At 39.7% G+C, this 27,193-nt stretch overlaps 1 protein-coding gene across 5 annotated transcripts; it reads left to right on the top strand.

The window, feature by feature from the left end:
• The first annotated feature begins 3,298 nt into the window (after positions 1–3,298).
• LOC101056983 (zinc finger protein 682) lies at positions 3,299–25,205 on the top strand. 5 transcript variants are annotated; one of them, XM_016942170.4, is made up of 6 exons: positions 3,299–3,508; positions 10,305–10,451; positions 12,067–12,146; positions 13,966–14,092; positions 14,622–14,717; positions 23,051–25,205. In XM_016942170.4, exons 3-6 carry the CDS (start codon positions 12,132–12,134, stop codon positions 24,085–24,087), a joined length of 1,275 nt encoding a protein of 424 aa, XP_016797659.1. In that variant the 5' UTR covers positions 3,299–3,508; positions 10,305–10,451; positions 12,067–12,131; the 3' UTR covers positions 24,088–25,205. The 5 variants fall into 5 exon arrangements, with proteins under 5 accessions (XP_016797659.1, XP_009440097.1, XP_009440099.1 ...); XM_009441822.5 differs by lacking the exon at positions 10,305–10,451; XM_009441824.5 differs by lacking the exon at positions 10,305–10,451 and having other exon boundaries at positions 3,315–3,508; positions 12,082–12,146.
• Positions 25,206–27,193: the final 1,988 nt, after the last annotated feature.

A 27,193-nucleotide genomic window follows, 5' to 3' on the forward strand; every position in this document is an offset into this window, starting at 1 on the left:
AAAGAACAATTGGATTTGAAATTACAAACACAACACCATTTTTATAGCACCAAGAAAAACAGAGAGAGAGACAAATATATATTATATATATATTTGTCATATATATGTCATATATATATGACAAAGATCTTCATGACAAAAACTACAAGTTTCTAATGAAAAAAATCAAAGAAGATTTAAATAAATGGAGAGATGTTCTATGTCATGGAAAAGAAGCCTCAATATTGTTAAAATGTTGGTTTGCCCCAATTTGAATTATAGATTCAAACGATCCCAATAAAACTCTTTAAAAGTTATGTAGTCAATAATGATAAATTGACCCTAAAAATTATATGGAAAAACAAATGACCCAGAATGGTTGACAGAACAATGAAGAGTAAATTTCCAGTACTCACACTACATGATTTTAAGATTCATTATAAAGTTATAGTAATTAAGACAGTGTGGTATTTGGAAAAGAATAGACAAATAGGTCAATAGAACAGAATAGAAAATTCAGAAATAAACCCACAAAATACAGTCAACTATTCTTTGACAAAGGAGTAAAGGAAATTTAATGAAAATGGTTTTTTTCAAGAAATATTGCTTGACACCTACACATCTATATGCAAAGAAATAAATGAGACAAAGACTTGCAATTTTCACAAAGTTCAAAATGAATCAAAAACTTAAATGTGAAATGTAAAATCTGAAACTTCTAGGAGATAAGACAACAGAAACTAGGGCACCTTGGGTTTGACAATAAGGTTTCAGATGCAACACCAAAAGCATGAGTCATGAATGACAAAATTGATGAATTGGACTTTAATCTTGTTTTGCAAAAGATACTGTTAAGACAATGAAAAGACAAGCTGCTGAATGAAACGAAATAATTGCAAAAGACATAGCTGATAAAGAACTGTTAGTGAAAATATATAAAGAAGTCTGAACAACCCAGATGCCAGTCACAAGCACTGTGGGACCATCTACACTTCTGAGCTACTGCCTATAAATTGGCCCTGTTAAAAATCTAAGGAAAACTTTAAGACATACTCAGATATTTTGCTAAATTGCAGCAGGAGAAAATGTCTTATCAGCAGACCTATCTTTATGTCACTTGCTTTCAGAATAAGAGGCTATTTCAGGCACAGCAGTTTTAGTCTGTGTTAAAATCATAAGCAGCCTAAAAATACCCAAAAATGATGAAAAGAATTTGCAGATATATGGAATACATTTTATGTTTTCAAAGTCTCCTATGATGAAAAATAAATAATGTGTTGTTTGGCTTTGATTTCCTAAACTCATTCCTCAGCTATTTTCCTAAATATTCCATATCCTTCCAACATGCTTCTGCAGTTTCTTGAGGGATGTTATGCCAATGATAAACAGTACCATATGGGCGCAAATATCAAAAGAATTCTGCTTCTACAGCAGAAGTATAACTCTCCAGAACCTTGAAGACCCAGGGTAGTTGCATGAATAGTATGGTCTATGGAGGTACACAGGCTTTGGAGTTACAGTTGATTCTGTATCCCAATCCAGCTGCTTAGTAGCTGTGGGGTTTTGGAAGTTTCTTGACTAGGAACACTTATATAAACCTCATCTGCAAGAAAAGGCATGATGATACTGATTGCAAATATTCTTCATTCCTCCCTGTATACATGTCCTTTGTAAAGTGCTTTTATAGCTGCTCCCTTCAAGAGGCAAAATCTGTATTTCAAAATGTTTAGAGTCTTATTTGCTCTGGTCAACAGAAAACTGAACATATAACAGTGTGCTAGTCTGGGACCTAGGTTCAAAACTTGAGTGCTTTTGTTTTTCTTTCAGAATCTTGTTATCTCTATGATAATAAGCACACATTAACTTGCTGGGGAACGAGATACCACACGGAGAAGAACGAAGGTGCCCCAGTTGACAGGCAACTCACCCCTAGAAACAGCTGCAATCAGCATCTGTCCACACATGTCTGAAGGATCCCAGCTGAGACCAAAAGAATTGCCCAGCTGAGTTTAGCTTAAATTGCTGACCAGCAGAATCATGAGCTAGTAAGTTTTGGCGGTTTGTTATGCATCACTAACTAACTAACACACACACCCATTACAGACAGGATGTCAGAATTCAATGAGAGACTGATTACTAGTTACCTGCAAACAGTAGGCACCCTATAGGTATTGATTTTCTTTTCCCTTTATTTAAATTTGGATCTCTTGTTAGACGGTGGTGAGTTATGTAGAGATACATGTAGATGTGTACACGTGATTGGTGCATAAACTCACCCAGTCTCGCACACCATAGGAGGAAAAAGACAACCAATAGCCTGTTTATTAGCGCCAAGGCCAAATACCAATATCAGAAGTTTGTTTAATCTATTTTCTGTATATCTAAACTTTGGAAGTCAAAGCTGTGGAAGACCTGAAGACTGGGGATTAGGTCCTCCTGGGGGCTCCATTGTTCTTTTTTTGACTGTCTGATTTTTGGGAGGAAGATGGACAGCAGGCGGGGCAGCAATGGTCTACCTGTGGACACTCTCTTTTTGCAGCCCTTGCTCTCTCTAGGGCCCTGTCCCTTCAGCCTTTGGCCTGGGGAGAGATGTTGATAAGGAGGCACCGATCTTTCACTGCTGGAAGGAAATGAGGGTTCAGACCCTTCACCTCCCTCAGAGCTGCACGTCAGTGTGACAGCCACTGGCCATGTGTGCGTACTGAGGGCCTGGAATGTGGCTGAACCGAGACGTGCTGGGAAGGTGAAATACAGAGTGAATTTCACAGATTGACTACCGAAAATTATATAGTTCATTAATATATTGATGAATATTGAGATATTGATCATACATTGAAATGATAATATTTTGAATATATTGGGTTAAATAAATTATTACAATCAGTTTCACCTGTTACTTTTAATGTTTAAAAGGTGGCTACTAGGAAATTTAAAATTCACACGTGGCTTACATTTTATTTCTTAAAGGATTGCCTCCTTTTTGAAATTTCAGGCTGCCTGATCAAACTACCAGAGGCCAGAAAGGTCATAAAATCTGAAATGTTAAAATCATTGCCATTATATTATTTTCATTTGTGAATAACATATATATATTATTTATAAATGGATATAACCTTATACAAAAGGTTAAATGAAAATGCCCCCTGGGCTGGGCCAGGCCCAGCGCAAGCAGGAAGCCCTGCATGAAAAGGCTGCAGCCAAGAACCTGTCACTTTGTCGCCCTCAGCCCAGCGTCCGATCACATCCTCCGTCACTCAGGGACTGAGGGGGCGGGGCCTGGAGCCCTATCCAATCAGGGGCGCTGACGTAGGAACCGTCCAATCAGGCGTGCAGCCGGACAGAAGGGCGCGGCTTCCGGGATCTGGCGGGGCCTTCGTCTCTCTTGCCAGCCTCAGCTGGGTCGTCTTCTGTGCTCGGCGTGCTCTGCTCGGGGAAGCTCAGGTGGCCGCCACAGCCTCTTGCCCTCTGACCTGCAGGTATCAGGAGATCCATAGCTAAGAAGCCTGGACACCCGGGAAGCTGGGAAATGGTGAGTATGTGGGCGGGGTCCCGAGGTGGGCAGGGGGCTGATGGAAACGGGCTGGAACTGGCTGTGGCGGCCCCAGGCCTCCCCACGGCTCCCTCCGGAGTCTGCAGACCCGAGACCCCGCTGGACCCGCCCGGCCCTCAGCTTCCCCTGGCCTCAGGATGTGGGCTGGGCCGCCAGCCTCACCCGGCGTCCGGTCCGCTTCTGTGCTCGACTTCCGCCCGGCCCGTCCCCTCGCTGGCAGCTGTGCGGTGGCGACGGCAGGGGCCTGGGGGAGAGCCCCGACCCAGGAGGAGCCACTGCGTGGGAGGAGCTGTGGGCTGTGGGGTCCCAGGCCCTCCTTTCTCCTGGTGAAAGTGAGAAGGGAGTCAAGGTTTAAACGTTAAAGAGATTATTTGAGCAAAGAGCTGTTCATCAATGCAGAGCGCCCAGTCATGGTTTGTGGGTGCTTGGAGCAAAGGCTTTTGTAAGGGGCATAAGGAAGCGAACCAAATTCAGAACTCGGTTACAGTTACAGTTGTGGAGTCGCCCTATGTGGACTGTCCAGGTGGAAATTTCCTGGTTATTTAATGAGAGGTTAACTGGAGGTTTGTGGTTGGTTCAGGCTGAATATCGTTTCTTCCTAAGGTAGTAATTTACAAGACATGTATTTCTGTTAGATTTTTTTCCTTAGGAACCGATGGTCCTAGTGCTACTTCAGTCTAATTGATTGCTAGTTAATTATTTTAAACACTCCAGAGGGGGACTGGTTTTCCACTGCGTTTCCAAATGTGTAGCAAGCACGGTCTCACATCCACCATCCTGTCCCCCCAGCCTATGTGTCCTTTATTGTACATTTCACACACAGTGTTTTCATCATTTTTTCACAGAGCATTGGATGGCACTTTTTTTAGACATCTGTTTTCTGTTTGTAAACATTTTATGTGAGCAGAGAAGAATCACCTGACACACTGCTGTAAAAAAAACTTTGTGTCTCTTCTTTTATCTTCCCCAGGCACAGACACCTTATCGGAATGTCTTTGGTTTGAGGTTCTGCTTTGGAAATTGTACAAGGTCATGTGTCCTCAGCCACCCTCCAGTCTTTTTCTGTGCCTGGGTTTCATAATTGTCCTGGGGTGACCCACCTCAAGGCATGTTTAGTGAACATTAGCACGTTGTTCCTTTCCTCCCAGAGGACAGCCTCAGTGATGGAGGTGGAGCCTCTTAAGGGAGCAGATGGATGCCCTGGGGCTGAGAGGAAGCTGGTCCTACCCTTCATTTACGAAGCTAACCCCTTAGGACATGAAGATTGTCTTCACCCAACTCCAGCGTCTGTTCCTTGGAGACCCATTGCTGGTCAGCCAGTTGGATGCTGATATTGAGAAGAAAAAACAGAAATGATTTCTGACATCTGGATTCTCTCAGACTTGTGAAGGGGGAAAAAGCTGTTCCAAAGGACAAGGAAAACCCACTGCAGTGAGGGGGCGCAAGAATCTGCAAAGTCAAGCCACTTGGGGCACCCAGTGGGGCACAGTGTGGTGGCTCCTGGGCAAGGCGGGAAGGTGGTCAGTGAGCAGTATGGAAACAGAGGAATGTCCCAAGTGATAGGACGGCCTGACTTGGCACTTGAGTCAGATTTGTCTGTGTTCCAATCAGCATTGCCACTTCCTGGGTTTTACACCTTGAAAAATTTTTTTCACTTAATTCAACCTTAGTTTTTTATTAACTGTCAATTGCGTTTTAACAGTAGAGTTTCAAAGGTAAGAAAATGTTTAAGAGGTGGATTTCAGAAAAGACATTACATATATAGTCAAATATTCACTTGTTAAAAATTCTGATTTACCTTTTTCTTCACTAGAGTATAGTAAGTTTGTCAGGCCTGTTCTTTTTTAGGGGGTGATTTTAAACAGAATCCCAGGGCTTAGCTGTGGGAATGCTACCAGGGAAAGTAATAGGGAAAAATCCTCTTCCAGTATGGCTATAGGAAATGAATACATTTCCACAAAAAAAGTAGTAGATTAATTGGTGAATTACATTGATTCATCAAAATATTAGTTCCTCTCTTTTGCAGGGTGGAGGACTTGTGGAGTTGATATCTCTGTTATCTAGATGTCTGAGTTTAATACTGAATTTTACAAGATGGGACTTGGCATCTCCTAGATATGTTCATATGTGATTGTTTACTGAATGATTTGAATTACGGAAATATTGTGACGTGTTTATTGTCTGAAACTGATAGAGAGTTTTGCTTTTTCTATTGAGGTATACAATGTAAGTGCCTTATAATTTTATTCTCTTAAATAAACACTGTGTTTGAGTGATTTTGCTGGATTCTTCAAACACTGAGCATTTTCTCATTTACAACTAAGTGAATAACCCTGACTGGGAAATAGAAGTCGGAGCCCAGTGACTCTAAGCTAAGGCCAATCTTGAGCCTGCAAAACAAGGTCATTGAGGACCTGGTTAGTTCTTACTGGGGAGCCTCCTCTGCAGGTGTCCCAGCCTGCACACCCCAACATGAACGGAGCACTTTATACTGAGAGGAGCTATAGAGCCCTAGAGAGCTGGGATCCACAGGCAGATGCTGTTGGGGTCGGAGTCTGGAGGCTCTTTCTGAGGATGGAATTGTTATTGTTCTGGGGCTGTTTCTAGACTTTGTCAAATAAAACAAATTCACATTTAGATAAGAAGTTACTTACTTCAAAGGAGTATTACAACAGAGGGAAAGCACCAACTATATCTTCCAGGATCTCAAAGTTTAGGCAGACGAGGGCTTTCTTTCGTTTGGAGGAACAAACCAGAGTAGAAAGGTGAGAGTGAGAGGACAAGATGCAGGGTGGCAAATCAGATCCTAGATTAGAGAAAGTTTGACTCCCAAATCAGCCTGTTCTTAGGAGGGGCATAAATAGGAGTTGTATGTTAGCTCAAGCAGAGGGTGGGACAAATTCATGGGCCTAGGAGAAGGAGAGAATCTTAAACAGTTTGGTTAATAAGTATTTTGTTCTAACAACTGAAGACAAAATTATTCAGCTGACTGTTTATAGGGGGAAAATGGGAATTTGAGAGTCTGTGCCTGGCTTTGTGATAGGTATAAGAAGGAGCTTCATCTAAGTTAGAGGGGTGTTGCTTTTTATTAAGCTGTTCTTGGAGAACACACAGCTGAAGGATTTCATTAATCACAGCTATTTGCCTGCTCCATCTTCCCCCACCACTTTCCATTGCCATATTCAGCTCTTCCGTTTGACTGTTCCTGAGTTGTATCTTTTACAATAAACTGGTAAACGTAAGTACAGTGCTTTGCTGAGTTCTGCGAATAGCTCTATCAAATTATTGAACTTGAGGAGTGGGTGATGGGAGTTTCTGATCTATAGGCAGTAGCCCAGAAGTATTGCTGGGCCCCCGGGGACGCGTGACTGGCCCCTGCCTTGGGGGCAGCGTTGTGGGACTGAGTCCTGAGCCTGTGGGTCGTGTGCCAACTTGTTTTTTGGGTGGTGTCAGAACCGAGTTGCTCCAGCACCCTGTTGGTGTTGGAGAATTGGTTGGTGTTCAGCAAACTCCACACATTTGGTGTCAGAAAAAAAAGACATCACAGCCTGTAATCCCAGCACTGTGGGAGGCCGAGGCGGGTGGATCACGAGGTCAGGAGATCGAGACCATCCTGGCTATCACAGTGAAACCCGGTCTCTACTAAAAATACAAAAAACTAGCCAGGCGTGGTGGCGGGCGCCTGTAGTCCCAGTTACTTGGGAGGCTGAGGCAGGAGAATGGCGTGAACCTGGGAGGCAGAGCTTGCAGTGAGCCCAGATCACGCCACTGCACTCCAGCCTGGGCGACAGAGCAACACTCCGTCTCGAAAAAAAAAAAAAAAGACAAGACATCACAGTGGCCTGGGCTGGAGGCACCTCAGGGTGTCGCAGGATTGGGAGGCTCTGTTCTCCTGCACACACACTGCACATTCTCCTGGGATTCCAGCTCTCTTCTCAGGATCAGACAGGACTGAGGACTTAGAAGCAAAGAGTTCTGAGGACAGACCCCGTCTTTAGTCTGCTGCCACTACGTGATTTTCACCCACTTGTAAACATACCCACTAGGCACTGACGTGGCCATGTCCCTCCCAGAACAAGGCTTCACCCTCAGGAATCCCATCACAGCACCTTTGCTTCTAGAGTTTCCCATGGAAAACCCACACAGGTGCCTGGAAGACTCCTGGCCTATCCCCACCCCCAGCATCCTGGCCCCTCCACGATATGACCGTCATCTCATCTGCCTGCATGGACACAGGAATGAGCCGGAGCGTAGCCCCACTTGGGCCAGTATCTGTAGGCACAGACCACTTCTTCACTAACCCTGCACTGAGTACTTAACATGGGTACTTGACAGCACTTTTCTGTTTTTTCTTTCCCACAAACCCTCTTTGATACACAGTTTGTCCCAGGCTGCCCCTCAAGTGCCTGAATCCAGACCTACTGGAATTCAGATATCCACGAGTCCAAGACGGTGGCCCTTGACTTGGCTGTGGCAGGTCATTGAAGGCCCGGTCAGTTCTTCCTGGGGAGCACCCCCTGCAGGTGTCCGTACACCCCAAGCATGAAAGAAGCTCTTTATACTGACAGCAGCTAGAAATAAGAGGCTTAATTCCCCCGCCAGAAAATAGGAGAATAAATTTTGCTCTTCTCCCCTTTCTTAAAGCTTTTAATTACTTAATTTTATTTTTTGAGACACGGTTTCATTCTTTTCACTCAGGCTGGAGTGCAGTGGCACATTCATAGCTTACTGCAGCCTCAAACTCCTGGGCTCAAGTGATCCTCCTTCCTCAACAGCGAGAACTAAAGGGACACACCACACCACATTGCAAATTTTATTTTTTATTTTGTGTAGGGGTGAGATCTCACTTATGTTGCCCTGGATGGTCCTGGCTTCATGCTGTCCTCTTGCCTTGGCCTCCCAAGTGCTGGGATTACAGGCATGAGCCGCTGTGCCTGGCTGACATAGACATCTTAAAGCCCCAGTTTCAGAGTGGCACCCTTTGAGTTTTCCAAGTCCAGCGACCTGTTACAGTTGTGCGAGAAGCTCCTGGTATAAAAAGACCCTGGTGGCCAAGGCGGGCGGATCACCTGAGATCAGGAGTTCAAGACCAGCCTGACCAACATGGAGAAACCCTGTCTCTACTAAAAATACAAAATTAGCCGGGGTGGTAGCGCATGCCTGTAATCCCAGCTACTCGGGAGGCTGAGGCAGGAGAATCGCTTGAACCTGGGAGGCAGAGGTTGTGGTGAGCCGAGATCACACCATTTCACTCCAGCCTGGGCAACAAGAGTGAAACTGTCTCAAAAAAAAAAAAAAACAGCCTGGTGACAGAGTCTGTAAATGTAAACAAGAACCTCGGCAGGGTGAGGTTAGGGCCACAAAATAGGCAGAGCTGTGGTCACAGTCACACCCACCTGTAAAGTGTGACATGGAAGCACTGTTGTCCTTTCTCTTACTCAAGATTTAGCTAATTAGGGACAGGTGATATCTCCTCTGGATTAAGAATCTGCCACTCCACCGTGGCAGTTTTGTTTTTTTGGGTTTTTTTGTGTTTTTTTTTTTTTTGAGACGGAGTCTCACTCTGTCACCCGGGCTGGAGTGCAGTGGGGTGATCTCAGCTCACTGCAACCTCCGCCTCCTGAGTTAAAGCAATTCTCCTGCCTCAGCCTCCTGAGTAACTGGGATTACAGGTGCCTGCCAACAGGCCCAGCTAATTTTTTTGTATTTTAGTAGAGACAGGGTTTCACCATGTTGGCCAGGCTGGTTTCGAACCCCTGACCTCAGGTGATCCGCCCGCCTCAGCCTCCCAAAGTGCTGGGATTACAGGTGTGAGCCACCGTGCCGGCCTGTTTTCTATTTTTGTCCCACAGAATCAGCCGGAATCTCTCTTGCCTAGATCACCATGGGGACATAAGCCCAGGGTCACTGAGGACCCTGTCGCAGGTACCTGGGAGTCTTTAAATATTAGTGCAGACTCAGGTCAGGCTGACAGGAAGGTCTAAATCTGCTTCCAGTCTATGGCCATACCGCTCCCAACATGCCCTATCTCATCTCATCTTGGAAGCTAAGCAGGGTCAGTCCTGGGAATACTGGATGCTGTAGGCTTTTTTCGTTTAAAAATAAACAAATAAACAAAGCTGCTTCCATCTCAGAGGAAGAGAAATGAGTCATGCATGTTTCTTCTTTCCCCCTCACAAAAGGAATCTCTTTGATTGATATCCAGATGGGACTGGCTTCCGTTTCCTGGTATTGGGTAAAAAACAAGGAGGAGATCTCAAGACTCAAACTGATAAACCAGTTGCTTCCATTTCATATGGCCATTACAAAAACAGATGACACAGTCTTGGGTCCTTACCAACCAGGAACTTTCAGTCTAGAGCCAGTGGATAAACGGTCGAATTCGGCATCCTGTGGTCAGCACAAAGGGAGGTATACAGAGGATTGTGGCTTCATTGGGGCCACTTCTCTTTTCTTGTTCTTTTGTGAGTTCTGGTGTTGCCACCTGAAGGGCTATTTATGGACAAAAGAGTTGTTATTATCTTTATTTCTAGTGCATTTTCCTTGCCAAGAATAAATATTTAGTTTCTAATATATTTGTCCTAGAAAGCTCTAAGGGTGTTGGTTAAATTGCTCGTTACTGGATCTTATAAAATAGACGAGGAAGTAGCTAAAATTGGTTAAAATTACACAAACTCTGGGAGTCAAGTGTCTGTTGGGCAGGCCTAGGAAAAACAGAACCGGTAGTACCCAGAGGCGTAAAGATGAGACGCTGAGGGTCTGCTTCTTGGCCCAGCTCTGCCAGATCAGCCTGCTTCCCAGGCCGTATCCCACCCTGAAATCTCCGTCACAGAATTCATTAGAAGACATCAGAGTTGTTGCGTGGTGGTTCCTGTGATCTCTCCAGAGCAGGTGCCGACAATTTTCCCAAATCCAAAAGCAGGTAAATGAGAACAAAGAACTGTGTAATTGTGGCCCTTTGTGTTTCATTGAAACCAGTGCTGCTAGAGACATCCCACCCGGCAGCCTGTTGTTCATCCTGCAGACCCAGTAGTTCCTCCATGAGTTACCAGAAAGTAAATACAAACACGACAACAACGAAAAATCCCTCTCAACTACATTTAACCCCTTCTTTCTGTATCTCTCCCATCTGTCTGTATTTAGCTTTTATTCTATATATTTTCTTTCTAAAACTCAGTGATGGAGAAACAGAAAAAGAAAAGCTGGGCCCTTCATGTAAACCCTGGGGATTATGGAACACTTAGTACCCACCTCCCGGAGTGTTAGAATTACCTCACCTATTACTAGGTTTTCAGCGCTGTCCTCTGTAACACACTTCTGAGCACGTAGTATGTGTTCTGTAAACAGTCATTAATGCCCGTGTCCACGTTCTCCCAGTGCAGACTTACTCAGACATTGCTGCCTTCTCTAGACTTTAGTAAACTTTAAACGCTCAGCAGAGAATGCCATTTTTCAGGATGGCGATTGGTGGTCTTCACTTGCAATCAGAAGCATTTCTGGGTTTTGTTTGTTTGTTTGTTTGTTTTTTGAGACCAAGTTCCCTCTTGCTGCCCCGGCTAGAGTGCAATGGTGCGATCTCAGCTCACTGCAACCTCTGCCTCCCAGGTTCAAGCGATTCTCCTGCCTCTGCCTTCCCCAGTAGCTGGAATTACAGGCATGCGCCACCACACCCGGCTAATTTTGTATTTTTAGTAGAGACACGGTTTCTCCGTGTTGGTCAGGCTGGTCTTGAACTCCCGACCTCAGGTGATCCGCCCGCCTCGGCCTCCCAAAGTGCTGGGATTACAGGCCTAAGCCACTGCGCCCGGCCAAAGCATTTCTGTTGTGATACCGGTGTTGAGTACAAGGGACTCTGTGCCGTATTTGCCTTCTCTAGCTGAGTGCTGCTGATAAGGAGTCCGGGGGAACAGTATCAGAAGACTTGTTATAGAAGCCAATTTGCAGACCCCTTTCACACCTGCGGAAACACATTACTTAGAATGGGGCCTGGAATACCAAATTAGAATACCAAATTATTTATATGTACATTGAAGCCAGAGAGACAGTACTCAGGTATGTGGTTCTCAGCCCAGGCTTGCAATTAGAATCAAATAGCCAGTTTGGAGAACTACCATCACACATGCCGTCTCCAAAGATCCTGTCTGTGGTCTGGATGGAAGCATAATTGTTGTTTTAAGTAAGTGCCCCCCAGCGATTCTAAGGTGAGATCAGAGTCAACCTTGAGGGCTCCCAGATACAGTCACGAGACTTGGGTTCCAAAAGGAGGTCAGAGGGCCTGCTCTTGGGTTTGATAGGGGTAGGTCACCAAGATCCATATTTCCTTTGCTGTACCAGAAATTGCTGGAGTTCATGGCAGGGGAGATCACCTGAAGGCAGGAAATTTTTGGTCTTTATGTGGTAGCTCATTTTTCCTCTCCTGTGATAAAGAATAGGGGAGTATTCCCTTTTCTGCACTGCAGGGCCTTCTGCCTCTAGGTGTGCTGGTTGCAGGTGAAAGGGTTGTGCTGACACCTTTAAAGACATATTCTCAAATGCAGGTGTGATTTGTCCAGATAATCTCACCTGAGAAGGAATCCCAGAGAAGAAGGAAGAAGAGGAAGAAATGGCTGGTTCTCAGGTGAATGTGTCTGGGTTCAGGGGATGTGTCCTCTTTTCTTCTGGGATGTTATGTGCTTAGAACTTGCAAACCTTTATTTCTGTACTTCTGATGTACCTGCCTGATGTGTTTCTTCCCAACTACCTTCCCTCTTCCCCCCTCCTTTCTTATGATTGATGAGGAGCTCTGTAAAATCCTTCTTCCTGTGTACCAGAACCTTCTCTCCATTCTCTCCTTCCAGGCTTCTTATATGTCATGACCAAATCTTACCATTAATGTATGATGGGCAGTATTGAGATGTTCTGTGACATATCAACATGGGAAAGTGTGGATCCCCAGGATTGTCCCTGGGGATGGGGCTGGGTCTTGGGGTGTCAGTGAAGAAGGGGATCACATACCGTTTAGATTTCATCCACATGCTCCATCATCTCTATGCAGAACAGAAGTAAGAAAAGAGACATTTAAAGAGGATGGCATTCATTGCCTGGAGTAACTTAAAGTTCTGAAAAGAGAATAATTAGAAGACATTTGCTGTCTAGGATGCTAAAGAAACACTATTGAAATACCCTATTGCAGATTAAAGAACCAGGGAAACAGCTATAGCTTGAACTTTGCATAAAACTGATGTTTCTGGCCAGGCACTGTGGCTCACACCTGTAATCCCAGCACTTTGGGAGGCCGAGGCGGGCGGATCACTTGAGGTCAGGAGTTCAAGACCAGCCTGGCTAACATGATGAAATCCCATCTCTACTAAAAATACAAAAGTTAACTGGGCGTGGTGGTGCATGCCTGTAATCCCAGCTATTTGGGAGGCTGAGGTGGGAGAATCACTGGAACCTGGGAAGCAGAGGCTGCAGTGAGCCGAGATTGCGCCATTGCACTCCAGCCTGAGCGACAGAGCAAGACTGTCTCCAAAAAACAAAACAAAAAAAGGATGTTTCTACATGATTAGGTTCAGATTGTAATTTACTATTTTTGTGGTCAATAATATCAGAGCAGTGATACTGTGTCCTTGATGTCATGTGATCCTTGATGTCATTTTATCCTTGACATCTTTGATGTTGATTTATCCTATTATAGTTGATCTTAATTTTATTTACTTGGTTAAGGTGCTCTCTGCCAGATTTTTGCACTATAGAGGTATTTTTTTCATTATTGTTTAGTACCTTGGGGAGATTTACTGACTGATACATATAAGCCATCACATTTAATTAGGAAGCTCTTCTTTCTTTTTAGATTCTCCTCGCTTATAGCTTGCTTTGGAAAATGAAGGCTCTCGTGTTTGTTTATTGGTTAGATAAACTGAAATAAACACAGGCTCTGCCACTTCCTGCATGTTTGAAAAAATATTTTCCTTGGCCCAGACAGAGTGGCATCACTGTATGGCTCACTTAGAAATTCAGAGACTCGGGCTTCACCCGAGGTCCTCTGACTCACAACCTGCATTTTAAGAGGATCTCTAGTTTATTGTGTACGCATTAAAATTTGAGGGGTACCTTCTGATGAATCATGACCTCTGCATATGAGAAATATTTACAACTTATCCTGTGTGATGTAAATAGAGCAGGAAAAAACCTATATGCCTGTGTTGATGCCCTTAATTTTATACTGTATTATTCACAAGAGTAGAATATCTACACTGGTTATGTGGAGCTTATGCCATCCTCTTTCTTCAGGATTAAAGACTATGTTAGAGAATATTTCTGTGTTTACAATTATTTGATCATTTCAGTCTCTTCTATAAGTAAGAACCAGTTCTCTCTGTCTCTCTTTGTGCCTGGAATCAAATTAAGAACTCTGCCCATGGCCACTTGATAAGTATGTGTTTTTTCTTTGCCAGGGACTGTTGATATTCAGGGATGTGGCCATAGAATTCTCTCCGGAGGAGTGGAGCTATCTGGACCCTGCTCAGCAGAATCTGTATAGGGACGTGATGTTAGAAAACTACAGAAACCTGGTCTCCCTGGGTGAGGATCGCTTCAATGCATAATTTCTATTTTACACTAAGGATTTTATTTCCTTCATTGTAGAATATTTTTGGGAATTCTGCTTTGCACGAATGAATTTCAGATTTCTGCTTTCAAGGAAAACTTGGGGATTTGTTGGTGTAGAACAAAATAATCTTGGAGGTATTTTATCTTGACATTAACCTTCCTTTCTTGAGGTGATGTGCGTACTCAGATTAGTGGTGGCAATTCCAGAAATTTAGTAGCATAAAATAGTGTCGCCCACACCCTGAAAAGTCCAGTTACCACCACCGATTCTTGATTCAGTAGTATTAGGTAGTGAAGCTAGGGACTCACAAATTTAAAATACTTTCCAAATATTCTAAAGGTTCTGTCAGGAAACAGTATTTTGGGATTAATTTTTAGAATCTTCTATTTCCTTATTTCTCTACTGAGCACAGTACTAGGTTGGTAATTAGAGAATCCAAGCAAGAGTCATGCTACTTCTCAAAAAATAAAACAGGTCCTTTTAATTTTTTTTTTAAAATAGGTATTGCTGTCTCTAAGCCAGACCTGATCACCTGTCTAGAGCAAAGGAATGAGCCCTGGAATGTGAAGAAACATGAGACAGTAGCCAGACACCCAGGTAGGTGGGAGTAAATGAAGTGGATGATACAGATGAGAGGTTCAAAGATCAAGGCGGAAGCCAGACCTTAAAATGTGGTTTGAGAAGCTCTGCTCCAATGGAAATGGTTTCTGCGAAGCCTGAGTTTCTTTCCCTTGCTGTCACATAGGAACACCTTCTGTCCCATGCTCTGAAATTCTTTTAGGGCTCTACTTTCCCTTCAGTGATCTTTCTTCAAGATGACAGTGACAGCCAAAGGCTTTTTCATAGCTTGGAACAGACCGTATGATCTGATTGTTCTTCCATTGCTTTGGGGACACAGGAATATCTGTGTATTTTTGAGAAACTGTTTGTTAAGCTGTTTTTTAAGTTCCCTTTTTGCATTATGTCTAAGGTGTGTGAGAGCAGTGGGATTTGGCTCAGAATCCCAGGAACACCAGAACAGATGTTACATGTTTTCTGCTTTGTGATTTCCCATTCTATAGAGGTTTTAAATGTCATTCTATAGAAATTTATACTCAGTAATTTTATAAGAACACTAGACATCTCCCTAAATGTAAGAAACTGTTATTTTTTATTAAACATTTATTGTTTTAGTATAAACTGAGACTGGTAATTTAAACTCTGCCCCAAATTCTCAAGTGTAGTGTGGTTTAGTGTATCTATTCACTTCTGTATTAGTCGGTTTTCACACTGCTAGCAAAGACGTACCTGAGACTGGGAAGAAAACGAGGTTTAACTGCACTTAACTATTTCCACATGGCTGGGGAGGCCTCAGAATCCTGGCGGGAGGCTGAATACATGGCAGCAGCAAGAGAAAATGAGGAAGAAGCAAAAGCAGAAACCCTTGAGAAAGCCATCAGATCCCGTGAGACTTACTCACTATCATGAGAATAGCACGGGAAAGACTGGCCCCCATGATTCAGTTACCTCCCCCGGGTCCCTCCCACAGCACGTGGGAATTCTGGGAGATGCAATTTAAGTTGAGATTTGGGTGGGGGCACAGCCAAACCGTATCAGCTTCCTAGATTTCTTAAATATGCTGTGTATTTGGGTAGCTTAGAGCAGTGCTCAGCATATGTTTAACTTCCACTTGCTACCTTAGTTTATAATAACTGTAATTTTATAATTTTGTTTGGAATGACTGGAACTGTTATTCATATATATGTTGGTGTGTATACATTTATGTATATATGTACATGTGTGTAACATGGATTTTTTCACAAATAAAAATTGTGTAAGTATTGTGTACAATGTGATGATTTGATACAACTATCTTAGCAAATTTTAAGCATACAGAATGCTATTATGAACTACAGTCATAATGCTATACACAAGATCCCCAAAATGTATTTATCTTATAATGGAAAGTTGTACTCTTTGAACAACAGCTCCCAATTTTCCCTAACTCCAGCCTCTGGCAATCATCTTTGTACTCTCTGCTTCTTTGAATTCAACCCTTTTTGATTCCCCTTATAAGAGAGATTATGCAGTATTTTTCTTTCTGTGCCTGGCTTATTTCACTTGGCGTAATTTCCTCCATGTTCATCCATGTTGTTGAAATGGCAAGATTTTATTATTTTTAATGGCTGAATAACATTCTAGAGTGTGTGTGTGTACTTTTATTTTTAGTGTCTGCAAACATTTAGGTTGTTTTCATATCTTGGCAATTGTGAAAAATGCTGCAATGAACATGAGCGTACAGTTTTTTTTCTTTTGAGATAATTATTTTATTTCCTTTGGTTATTTACACAGAAGTGGGATTGATGAATTATATGGTAGTTTTACTTTTTCATTTTTCAATTAAGAACCTCCATACTGGTTTTGCTAATGGCTCTATCGATTTACAACACAGCAGCAATATATGGAATTTATTTTTCTTCACACCTTTGTCAATACTTGTACTGGCTTATTTCAGTTAACATAATATTCTCAAGCTTTATCCTTATCATACAATGTGACAATATCTCCTTTAAGGCTGATAATATCAGTCTTATGTATATGCCACATTATCTCTTTTGTAGATTTTTTTATTTGTATGAATTTAGGGTATAAATTAATTTTCTTAAGTGGAGAGATTATGCAGTAGTGAAGTCAGGGCTTTTGTCCATCCCTTGAATAATACACATCTCTCTTCTTTTTGATATTTGCCATCCAAACAGGTGTGAGGTGATGTCTCATCGTGGTTTCGAGTTGCGGTTGTTTGATGACCGGTGATGTTGAGCACCTTTAAGGATACATTTTTAGTAACGTTACACGTAGTCACATTGTTATGCAAAAGACCGCTAGAAATTTTACATCTTGCAAAATCAAAACTCAGTACTCCTTAAGTAAGAACTGCCCATTTTATTCTCTCTCCGGCCCTTGGCAAACACCCTTCAACTTTCTATATGATGTTGGCTACTTAAGATATTATATAGAAGTAGAATCATACACTGTCACTGGTACTGGCTTATTTCGGTTAACATAATATTCTCAAGCTTTATCCTTATCATACAATGTAACAATATTTCCTTCTTTAAGGCTAAATAATATCAATTTTATGCATATGTCACATTTATTTTTATCTATTGATCATTTGGGACATCATGGTTGATTCTGCATTTTGGCTTTTGTGAATAATGCTGCAATATATCTTCTAGGTTCTGAGTTTGAATATATACTCAGAAATGGGATTGCTGGATTATATGATAATTCCATTTTTAGTTTTTTGAGGAATCTCTATACTGTTTTTTAATAGTGGCTGTGTCATATTTTTTCATCAATAGCGCACACAGGTTTCCATTTCGCCACATCCTTGACAGATTAGTTTCTGTTGGTCTTTTTTTTCAGACAGGTTCTTGCTCTGTCACCCATGTAGGAATGCAGTGGTGCAATCTTGGCTCACTGCAACCTCCGCTTCCTGGGTTCAAGTGATTCTTGTGCCTCAGCCTCCCGAGTAGCTGGGATTGCAGGCATGCACCACCATGCCCGGTTAATTTTTGTATTTTTTGGCAGAGATGGGGTTTCACCATGTTGGCCAGACTAGTTTCGAACTCCTGGCCTCATGTGATTCACCCGCCTCAGCCTCCCAAAGTGCTGGGATTATAGCCATGAGCCACTGTGCCCAGCCTCTGTTCATTTTTAATAGTGGCCATTTTGATGGATGTGAGGTGATAGCTCATTGTGATTTTGCTTTGCAGTTCTCTACAAATTAGTAATTTTCAGCTTTATTTCAAGTGCCTGTTGGCCATTTGAGTATTATCTTTTAAAAAAAAGTCAGTTCAATCCTTTGTCTGTTTTTAAATCAAATTATTATTTTTGGGGGGCTGAGTTTTAGGAGAGATACATTCTGTACATTAACTCCTATCAAATATCTAATAGGTCAATATTTTCACCCATTTCTAAGGTGACATTTTCATTCCACTAATTGGTTCCTTTAATGTTCAGAAATTCTGAAGTTTGATGTAGTTCAGTTTTTTTGTTCTTTGTTGCTTATGCATTTGACATCATATCCAAGAAAACGGTGCAAAGACCAATGTCATGATCTTCTCTATATTTTCTCCTGAGAGTTTTGTTATATTTTTATTTTTAAGCATTGAATCCTTTTAAAATATTGTTTGCATATAATGCAAAGGAAGGGTCCAACTTAATTTTTTTCATGTAGATACTCCGTTTTCAACATGGTTTGTCGAAGAGTCTCTCCCTATTGTGTGGCCATGGCAACCTTGTGGAAGATCATTTGATTGTATCCAAAAGGGTTTATATCTAGGTTCTCTCTTCTGTTTCATTATCTATTTATTCATATTTGTCTTTTTATAGCTTTGTGTAATATGTTTGAAACCAGGAAGTGTAAAGCCTCTTCTTATTCTTTTTATTTTATAGTTGTTGTTGTTGTTGTTTTGTTTGTTTGTTTGTTTTAATAATAGAGGCAGGGTCCAATCTGGCTTCAAACTCCTGGCCTCAATGATCCTGTCATGTTTACCTCCCAAAGTGCTAGAATTACAAGCTTAAGCCACCACACCCATCCTTTTCTTCTTTTGAAATGGTGTTTGGCTAGTCATAGTTTCTAAACAAATTTTAGGATTTGGAAAATATTTCTGCAAAAAAAGTACCATTGGGATTTAGATAGAGATTACGTTGAATTTGTACATCACTGTTGGTACTGATACCTTTTTTTTTTTTTTTTTTTTTTTTTTTTGAGACAGAGTCTTGCTCTGTCGCCCAGGCTGGAGTGCAGTGGTGCGATCTTGGCTCACTGCGAGCTCTGCCTCCTGGGTTCACGCCATTCTCCTGCCTCAGTCTCCCGAGTAGCTGGGACTACAGGCGCACGCCACCACGCCTGGCTAATTTTTTTGTATTTTTAGTAGAGACGGGGGTTTCACCGTGTTAGCCAGGATGGTCTCCATCTCCTGACCTCGTGATCCACCCGCCTCAGCCTCCCAAAGTGCTGGGATTACAGGCATGAGCCACCGCACCCAGCCGGTACTGATATCTTAACAAAACAATCATCTGACCCTTGAGCAAGAATGTGTTCAACAGTGTGTTTAATTTCTACACATTTTGGATTTGGTTAGAAAAAAATACACTGTTTGATTTCAGTCTTCTTACATTTGGTCAGTTGTTATGTGTCCTAACAGAATGAATATGCAATTGAGAATATTGCGTATTCTGCTGTTTTTCCTGGAGAATTCTGTACATGTCTGTTAGGTCTAATTAGTCTATAATCCTTAAATTTTCTGTTTTCTTACTGATCTTCTATGTCATTTTTCTATTCATTATTGAAAGTGGAATCTTGAAGTTTACAATTGTATTGCTGTGTATATCTCAGCTCATTTCTGTCCATATTCACTTCATATATGTGGCAGCAAATATTGCTTCATATATATATATACACACACACACACACACATACACACATATACTATATATACATATATATGTATGCTTGTGTGTGGAGTGTGTGTATATAAAACTGTTAAAGATTTTTGGTAAATAGGCCTATTTTACCATTATATCAATCTTTGTCTTGTGTGACAGTTTTTAATTTAAAATGTATCTTGTGTGATATAATTGTGGCCACACCACCCAATTGTGGTTACTATTTTCATGGGACATATTTTTTTCATTCTTTACTTTCAGCCTGTTTGACTCCTTTAGAGCTACAGTTGAGTCTGTTGGATACAGCATATTTTAGAATCTTGTTTGTTCTTAATCTATTCAGCCATTTTCTTTTCATTAAGGAATTTAATCCATTTATATTTAAAATAATTCCTAAAGGAAATGGCAGTACTATTACCATCTTGTTTGTAATTGTTTTCTGTTCCTTGTAGATATGTTGTCCCTCATTTCCTTTCTCACCTCTCTCACTGCCTGTCTTTTTGTTTTGTTGACTGTGCAGTGACATGCTCTGATTCTTTCTCATTTTCTTTTGCATTACTTATATAAGTACTTTCTTTGTGATCACCTTGACAAATGGACAGTTCATAAAACTTCTTAAAGTTCTAATAATCTATCTCATAACTTCCCTACAATTGAGTATAAGAACTATTTATCTTTATATCCCCCCATTTGATATTAATGTCAAAAATTATATCATTTTATATTGTGCATTTATTAATAGATTTACAGAGATTTACATTGTTTTTCACATTCTGCAGAGCTTTTGGTTTTATGTAACATTGGACAAGTCTATATCTGTGTATATATTTACCTTTAACAGCTTTATATTTTCATATGAATTTATGATGTTCTCCAGCATCATTTTATTGTTCAACATAATGGACTGCTTTTATCATTTCTTGTAGGACTGTACTAGTAGCAGCAAACATTCTCAGCTTTTGTTTATCTTGGAAGTCTATTTTTCACTTATTTTTGAAAGTAAATTTTTTTTAGATCAAGTATCCTTAGTAATATTTTGGTTTTATCTCATTGAAAGTTTAGAAGTTCTCAGCCCCCCTCCCCTTTTTTTTTTTTAAATAACTTATCGCTTTTCCCCTATATCTTCTAAGTCTCTTTTTATGGATATATTGGTCTACTGAATGGTTTCTATTAAGTCTAATATTCCATCTTCATTTTTTTCCATTTTTAAAATTTTGCTTCCACAACTCAATATTTATAAATGATATGTCTTCAATTTGCTGATGTTTTTTCTGCCTCATTAAGTCTGCTGTTTTGGCTCTTCAGTTAATTTTTCAACACAGTGTATTTTCCAGCTCAACAATTTTAGTTGGGTTTTTGTGTTTTTTTTTTTTTTTTTTTGGTGGGGGGCAGAGTCTTGCTCTGTTGCCCAGGCTGGAGTGCAGTGGAGTGATCTTGGCTCACTGCAACCTCTGCATCCCAGGTTCAAGCAATTCTCCTGCCTCATCCTCCCGAGTAGCTGAGATTACAGGCACCCGCCATTACGCCCGGCTAATTTTTTGTATTTTTAGTAGAGACGGGGTTTCACCATGTTGGCCAGGCTGGTCTCGACCTCCTGACCTCGTGATTCACCTGCCTCAACCTCCCAAAGTGCTGGGATTACAGGCGTGAGCCACCACACCAAGCTTAGTTGGGTTCTTTTTTATAGGTTTTTGTTTTTTTTTAAATCTCTTTGTTGATGTATTATTTTCCTCATGCATGGTTTTCTGTTTTTTGTTTTGTTTTGTTTTGTTTTATAAACAGGGTTTCACTCTGTCATCCAGGCTGGTGGTGTGTAGCGGTATGATCATAGCTCACTGTAGCTTCAAACTCCTCAGCTCAAGTGATCCTTCCACCTCAGCCTTCTAAGTAGCTGGGACTATAGGCATATACCACCATGCCTGGCTAATTAAAAAAAAAAAAATTGTAGAGACAGTCTCACCGTGTTACTCAAGCCGGTCTTGAACTCGGTCTCAAGCAGTTCTCCCACCTCAGCCTTCCAAAATGCTGGAATTCCAGGTGTGAGCTTCCGTACATAGCCAGGATTTATTTTTAAAGGAACAATAAGGAGAATATTTTACTTTATGTAAACCATAATGCTCTTGTCACCATGCCCAACCTGATTTTGTAGAGTTATCTATATGTGTTCTACTTTTGGTCATTGAACATGTTTAAGATGATTACTTTAAATTCTTTGTCAAAAAAATGCAAAAATCTCCCTTTTTTAAGGGTCAGTTTCTAGAGATTTGTTTCTTCAAGTAGGGCAGGTTTCCTATTTTCTCTGTGTGCCCTGTGATCACATACACAAAAATAAAATTCTATAGTACTAGAATGATGGTATATGAAACAACTATGCTCTGGTAATCTCATAGAAGCATGCTTATAGATGACATATTGCTTTTCCCTTTCTGTTTTTGAGATTCTCTTCTCATCTGTAATTTTTTGAAACTGCTTATAATGTATCTTGTTATGTGTCTGTTTGTGTTTATCCTATTTGAAATGTGTTGAGCTTCTTAATTTTTTTTTTTTTACATTTGAGAATTTGTCAGGGTTTCTCATTTTCTTAATTTCATGTCTGTTTTCCTGTTTTACTCATTGGGCATTATTCAAATGGTTATCTCAGATTTTTCAGGTAACTTATACATCTCCATTTCTTTAGGGTTGATTTCTGGATATTTGTTTATTTATTTATTTTTTGATTGAGCCATGTTACCCTAATGTATATGTTGCAATCTTTGGTTGAGATTTGGGCACTAAAAGCCACCTGTCAAAATCTTTATAAAATGGCCTTGTCCTGGATAATCTGATACCAAGTGACTTGGGCTAGGGTTTCCATGAGCCTCTCAAACCTATTCTCAGGATGTATGTTCTCTGGAATTTTGTGTTTAATTTCCAGTTAAAGAGGTTTACCCTTGTTTCTTCTTTCTTTCTTCTTCTCTAATCAATTATTTGCTAAATCTGTTGTCTGTCTGTGGTACTGCAGCCTCTCTGCTGCTATAACAATTATTTACCTTTGGTCTCAGCAGAACCAACCTTTAATTCAAAGGTTGGTTCTATTCTACCACTATTCCTTTCAGCACTTTGTGTCATGGGAGACAGAAACTAGTCTTTGGAAATTCCATCAAAAGTATGGGCATATGTGCCACTACTGTCTCTATTGAAGGAGAAGCTAGGAGTTGGGAGTTTATTCCTGAAGTCATTATGCTGTATTGAGGAGAAGAAAGAGTTGTGGTGGGTAAATGTAACAAGCTTTCCTTCCCCTTGTCTATGGCTTTTAATCTGGTTTCTAGAGTTCTCACAAAGGCATTTTGTTCAGTATACTTTTGTTATATTATGTTCATCAAAAAATCAGGGCCTGTAGTATTTTATTATGCTATCTCGCTAATGTGTTTGGTATAATTTCATATATTAGCTTTTTAAATTATATTCACCTAAGTCCAGTAAGTTGGATAATATGTTATTTTAATTTTTTTCAGCTGTTTCTTCTCATTTCACCCAAGACCTCTTGCCAGAGCATGGTATAAAAGATTCATTTCAAAAAGTGATACTGAGAAGATATGGAAGCTGTGGCATTGAGAATTTACACTTAAAGAAAGATTGGGAAAGTGTGGGTGAATCTAAGGTGCAGAAAGAATGTTGTAATGGACTTAACCAATCTTTATCAACGACACATACCAAAATCTTTCAATTTAATAAATGTGTGAAAGTCTTTAGTAAATCATCAAATCTAAATAGACATAAGATAAGACATACTGGAGAGATATCTTCCAACTGTAAAGAATGTGACAATTCCTTTTACATATCCTCAGTTCTAACTCCACTTCAGAGAATCCACACCGCAGAGAAATCCTACAAGTGTAAACAATGTGGGAAAGCCTTTATGCACTGCTCATGCTTTCTTGAACATGAGACAATTCATAATGAAGAGAAACATTACAAATGTAAAGAATGTGGAAAAGTCTTTAAATCCTTCACAAGCCTTTCTAATCACATTATAATTCATACTGGAGAGAAACTCTATAAATGTGAAGAATGTGGCAAAGCTTTTAACCACAGTTCAAACCATGCCAAACATAAGAAAATTCACACTGGACAGAAACCCCATAAATGTGAAGAATGTGGCAAAGCCTTTAACTGGTTCTCATACCTAACTCTACATAAAAGAATTCATACTGGAGAGAAACCCTACAAATGTGATGAATGTGGCAAAGCTTTTAACCAGTGTTCAAACCTCACTAAACATAAGAGAATTCATACTGGAGAGAAACCCTACAAATGTGAAGAATGTGGCAAAGCTTTTAACCGGTGCTCACACCTTACTGAACATAAAAGAATTCATACTGGAGAGAAGCCCTATAAATGTGAAGAATGTGGTAAAGTCTTTATATCTTGTTCAAGCCTTTCAAACCATAAGAGAATTCATACAAGAGAGAAATGCTACAAATCTGAAGAATGTGGCAAAACCTTTAACCACTGCTCAGACCTCAATGTACCTGAGAAAATTCATACCTGAGAAAAATCCTACAAATGTAAAAAATGTGGCAAAGCCTTTAATACCTGCTCGTGTCTTACTCAGGACCAGAGTTCATATTGAACTAAAGAATTATAAATATAATGACTGTCACAACACCTTTCACAGAAAAAAATAATTTTACCACAGATTAATTTGTTCATTAATGGAACTTTAATTCTGTGGGTTTTTTTTTTTTTTTTGGTCTACATAAATCTGTCCTTATGCCAGTACTATATTGTTTAATTACTGTAACATTGTAGTAAGAATTTATATCAGGAGTGCAAGTTACTAAATTTTGTTATTATTTTTCAGAATTCTTGTGTGTTTGATTTTCTTTACATGTTTATATGGATTTTAGGAAGAGCTTGTCAATTTATATTAAAGAAAAGCTACATTGGAATTTGCATTGAATTTGTAGATAAATTTGTTGGGTATTTTGATCTTCATATTCAGTATTGTTATATTTGAATATTGAGTATATCTCAGTTTATTCAGCTCTTTGATTTCTTTCAGCATTTTAAATAATTTTCAGTGTATAGTATGTGCAGTTATTTTGTTAAGTTCATTTCTAATTTTTTTTTCTAGGATACTATTAATGAAATTTTAATTTAATTCTTATTTTGTTTATTCCTATAATATAAAAGTACTATCTAACCTTGTATGTTGATCTTGTGGCATTGATGAACTTCTATATTAGCTCAAGTAGGTTTTTATTTATTTATTACTTTATTTTATTTTATTTTATTTTATTTTTTTGAGACAGAGTCTCACTCTGTCACCCAGGCTGGAGTGCAGTGGCCGGATCTCGGCTCACTACAAGCTCTGCCTCCTGGGTTCACGCCATTCTCCTGCCTCAACCTCCCAAGTAGCTGGGACTACAGGCGCCTGCCACTGTGCCTGGCTAATTTTTTGTATTTTTAGTAGAGACAGGGTTTCACCATATTAGCCAGGATGGTCTCGATCTCCTGACCTTGTTATCCGCCTGCCTCGACCTCCCAAAGTGCTGGGATTACAGGCGTGAGTCACCATGCCCAGCCTCAAGTAGGTTTTTAATGAATTTCTTATACTTTTAAAATACAACATTATGGCAATAAAAGACTATTCCACTTCTTTTCTAATCTGGAGATTGTATTGATTTTTCTAGTATAATTTTCTGGCTCATACCTCCAGTACAGTGGTGAATAGTGGTAAAAGTAGAAATTCTCGTCCTGTTTTCAAACTTGCAGATAAAGCCCCTAGTCATTCACCATTAAGTATATTAGCTTTTGGTGTGGAGTTTTTCATCTTGGCTCACTGCAGCCTCAACCTCTTAAGCTCAAGTGATCCTCCCACCTTAACTGCCTGAGTAGTTGGGACAATAGGCATGCACCACCATGCCCAGATAATTTGTTTTTTAATATTTTGTAAAGATGGGGATTCCCTATATTGTCCAGAATGGTCTTGAACTCCTGGCTTTATGCAGTCTTTCCACCTCAGCCTCCCAAAGTTCTGGGTTACAGGTGTGAGCCACTGCGCCAGGCCAATTTTGGTTTTTCATGGAGGACTTTTAGCAGGTCTCAAAAGTTTTCTTCTAATAGTTTTCTTGGTGTTCTATCATTCATAGGTGTTGAATTTACCAAACTTTTTCTATTTCAATTATTACATTTTTACTTTGTTCAAGTAATATTGTATCATATTAAATGAACATTGCATTGTGAAAATACCCTGCTTAGTCATGGTATGTAATCATCCTTATACCTTTTTGTATTCTTTTTTTAAATATTTCTGAGAATTTCTGTGTCTAAATTTAAATAGGATGTTGTTTCATAATCATCTTGTGATTCTTTTGTCTCCTTTGGGTATTATTGGCTAATAGATGAATTAAGAAATGTTACCTCTTCTACTGCTTGAAGTTTTTGTGAGAAATTGATGTTTTTCATTAAGTGTTGATGAAATGTACAACTTAAGCAGTTTATAACAGCTATTCTATCTAAAAAGATATAATTTTTTTGTTCTATGGATATAAGTATATTCTATTATATATATAATGAAACAATTCATAGGATGTTTTTTCAGTTTACTTTTGTAATCCATCTCTATCGGTATTTTTTATTTCATAGTATGTCATGAACAATTATTCTAGGCACTTGACATGGAATAATTTGAAAAAATAGAGAATGAGTCCCGTACTACAATCAATAAATAACTCAAATTTTTTTCCATTTTTAGGATGAAGAATATGAATATAGTTCTGTTACATAATATTTGTGTTTACTGTGTGAGACAAATGAGTTACTGAATGTAAAAATAATTAGTAAAACTGCCCTTTGATTTTGGAATGTATGAAGTAGGCAAATGCCCCTACCCTCTATTTTTATCAATATTTAGATAAGGCAGAAAAATAAATTTTAATAAGATATACAGAATAATCTTGTATTTGAAGAATGCTATGAAAAAAGATAGTTTGGAGGAGTAGTTAGTATTTGGCTCATATAATGTGTTAGGTACTATCCTAAGCCATTAAACATTTGTATGCTTAATACCTAAGAGTTTAAAGTGAAGAAATCAAAGATTCATTGAAAAAGAAAAATTAAATTTTTAAAAAATTATATTTTTAATTGAAAAATAATAGTTGTATATATCTGTCTACAGTGTAATATTTTGATATATGTTTATGTTGTAAAATGATTAAATCAAGTTAAGGTTTATAACCTCATATAATTTTTGTGGTGAAAACATTGAAAATAGTCTTTATAGCAGTTTTGAAATACACATTATTGTAGTCACCATTCTGTGCAATTGATCACTAAATCTTATTTCTCCTAAGTGAAACTTGGTACACTTTGAAGAACATTTCCCCTCTTTTTATTCACCCCATCTCCTAGCCTCTGTCACATTTTCATTCATATTAGGTAACATTAAGATCATTATGGAAATTAACTTTTTGGTGTCCCACAACTAAATGAACATAAATAATGTTAACTTTGTTAGGAAGTTATAGTAATTACGCATAGGAACAAACGGCAGCTATTTTTGCCAGTAAACAAAGGATGCCCATTATTTTCAAATATTAGATATAAGTATTTTAGGTGGTAAAGTCTTAGGCCTAAAATACGTCATTGAGTTT

This window comes from Pan troglodytes, chromosome 1 (genome assembly GCF_028858775.2).
Source record: "Pan troglodytes isolate AG18354 chromosome 1, NHGRI_mPanTro3-v2.0_pri, whole genome shotgun sequence".
Classification (NCBI taxonomy): Eukaryota; Metazoa; Chordata; class Mammalia; order Primates; family Hominidae; genus Pan; species Pan troglodytes.

Excerpts from the sequence above, each read along its gene's own strand:
- LOC101056983 (XM_016942170.4), top strand. Across the intron at positions 14,093-14,621 it reads CAGAAACCTGGTCTCCCTGG|GTATTGCTGTCTCTAAGCCA; the intron begins GTGAGGATCGCT and ends TTTTTAAAATAG. Across the intron at positions 14,718-23,050 it reads GACAGTAGCCAGACACCCAG|CTGTTTCTTCTCATTTCACC; the intron begins GTAGGTGGGAGT and ends AATTTTTTTCAG.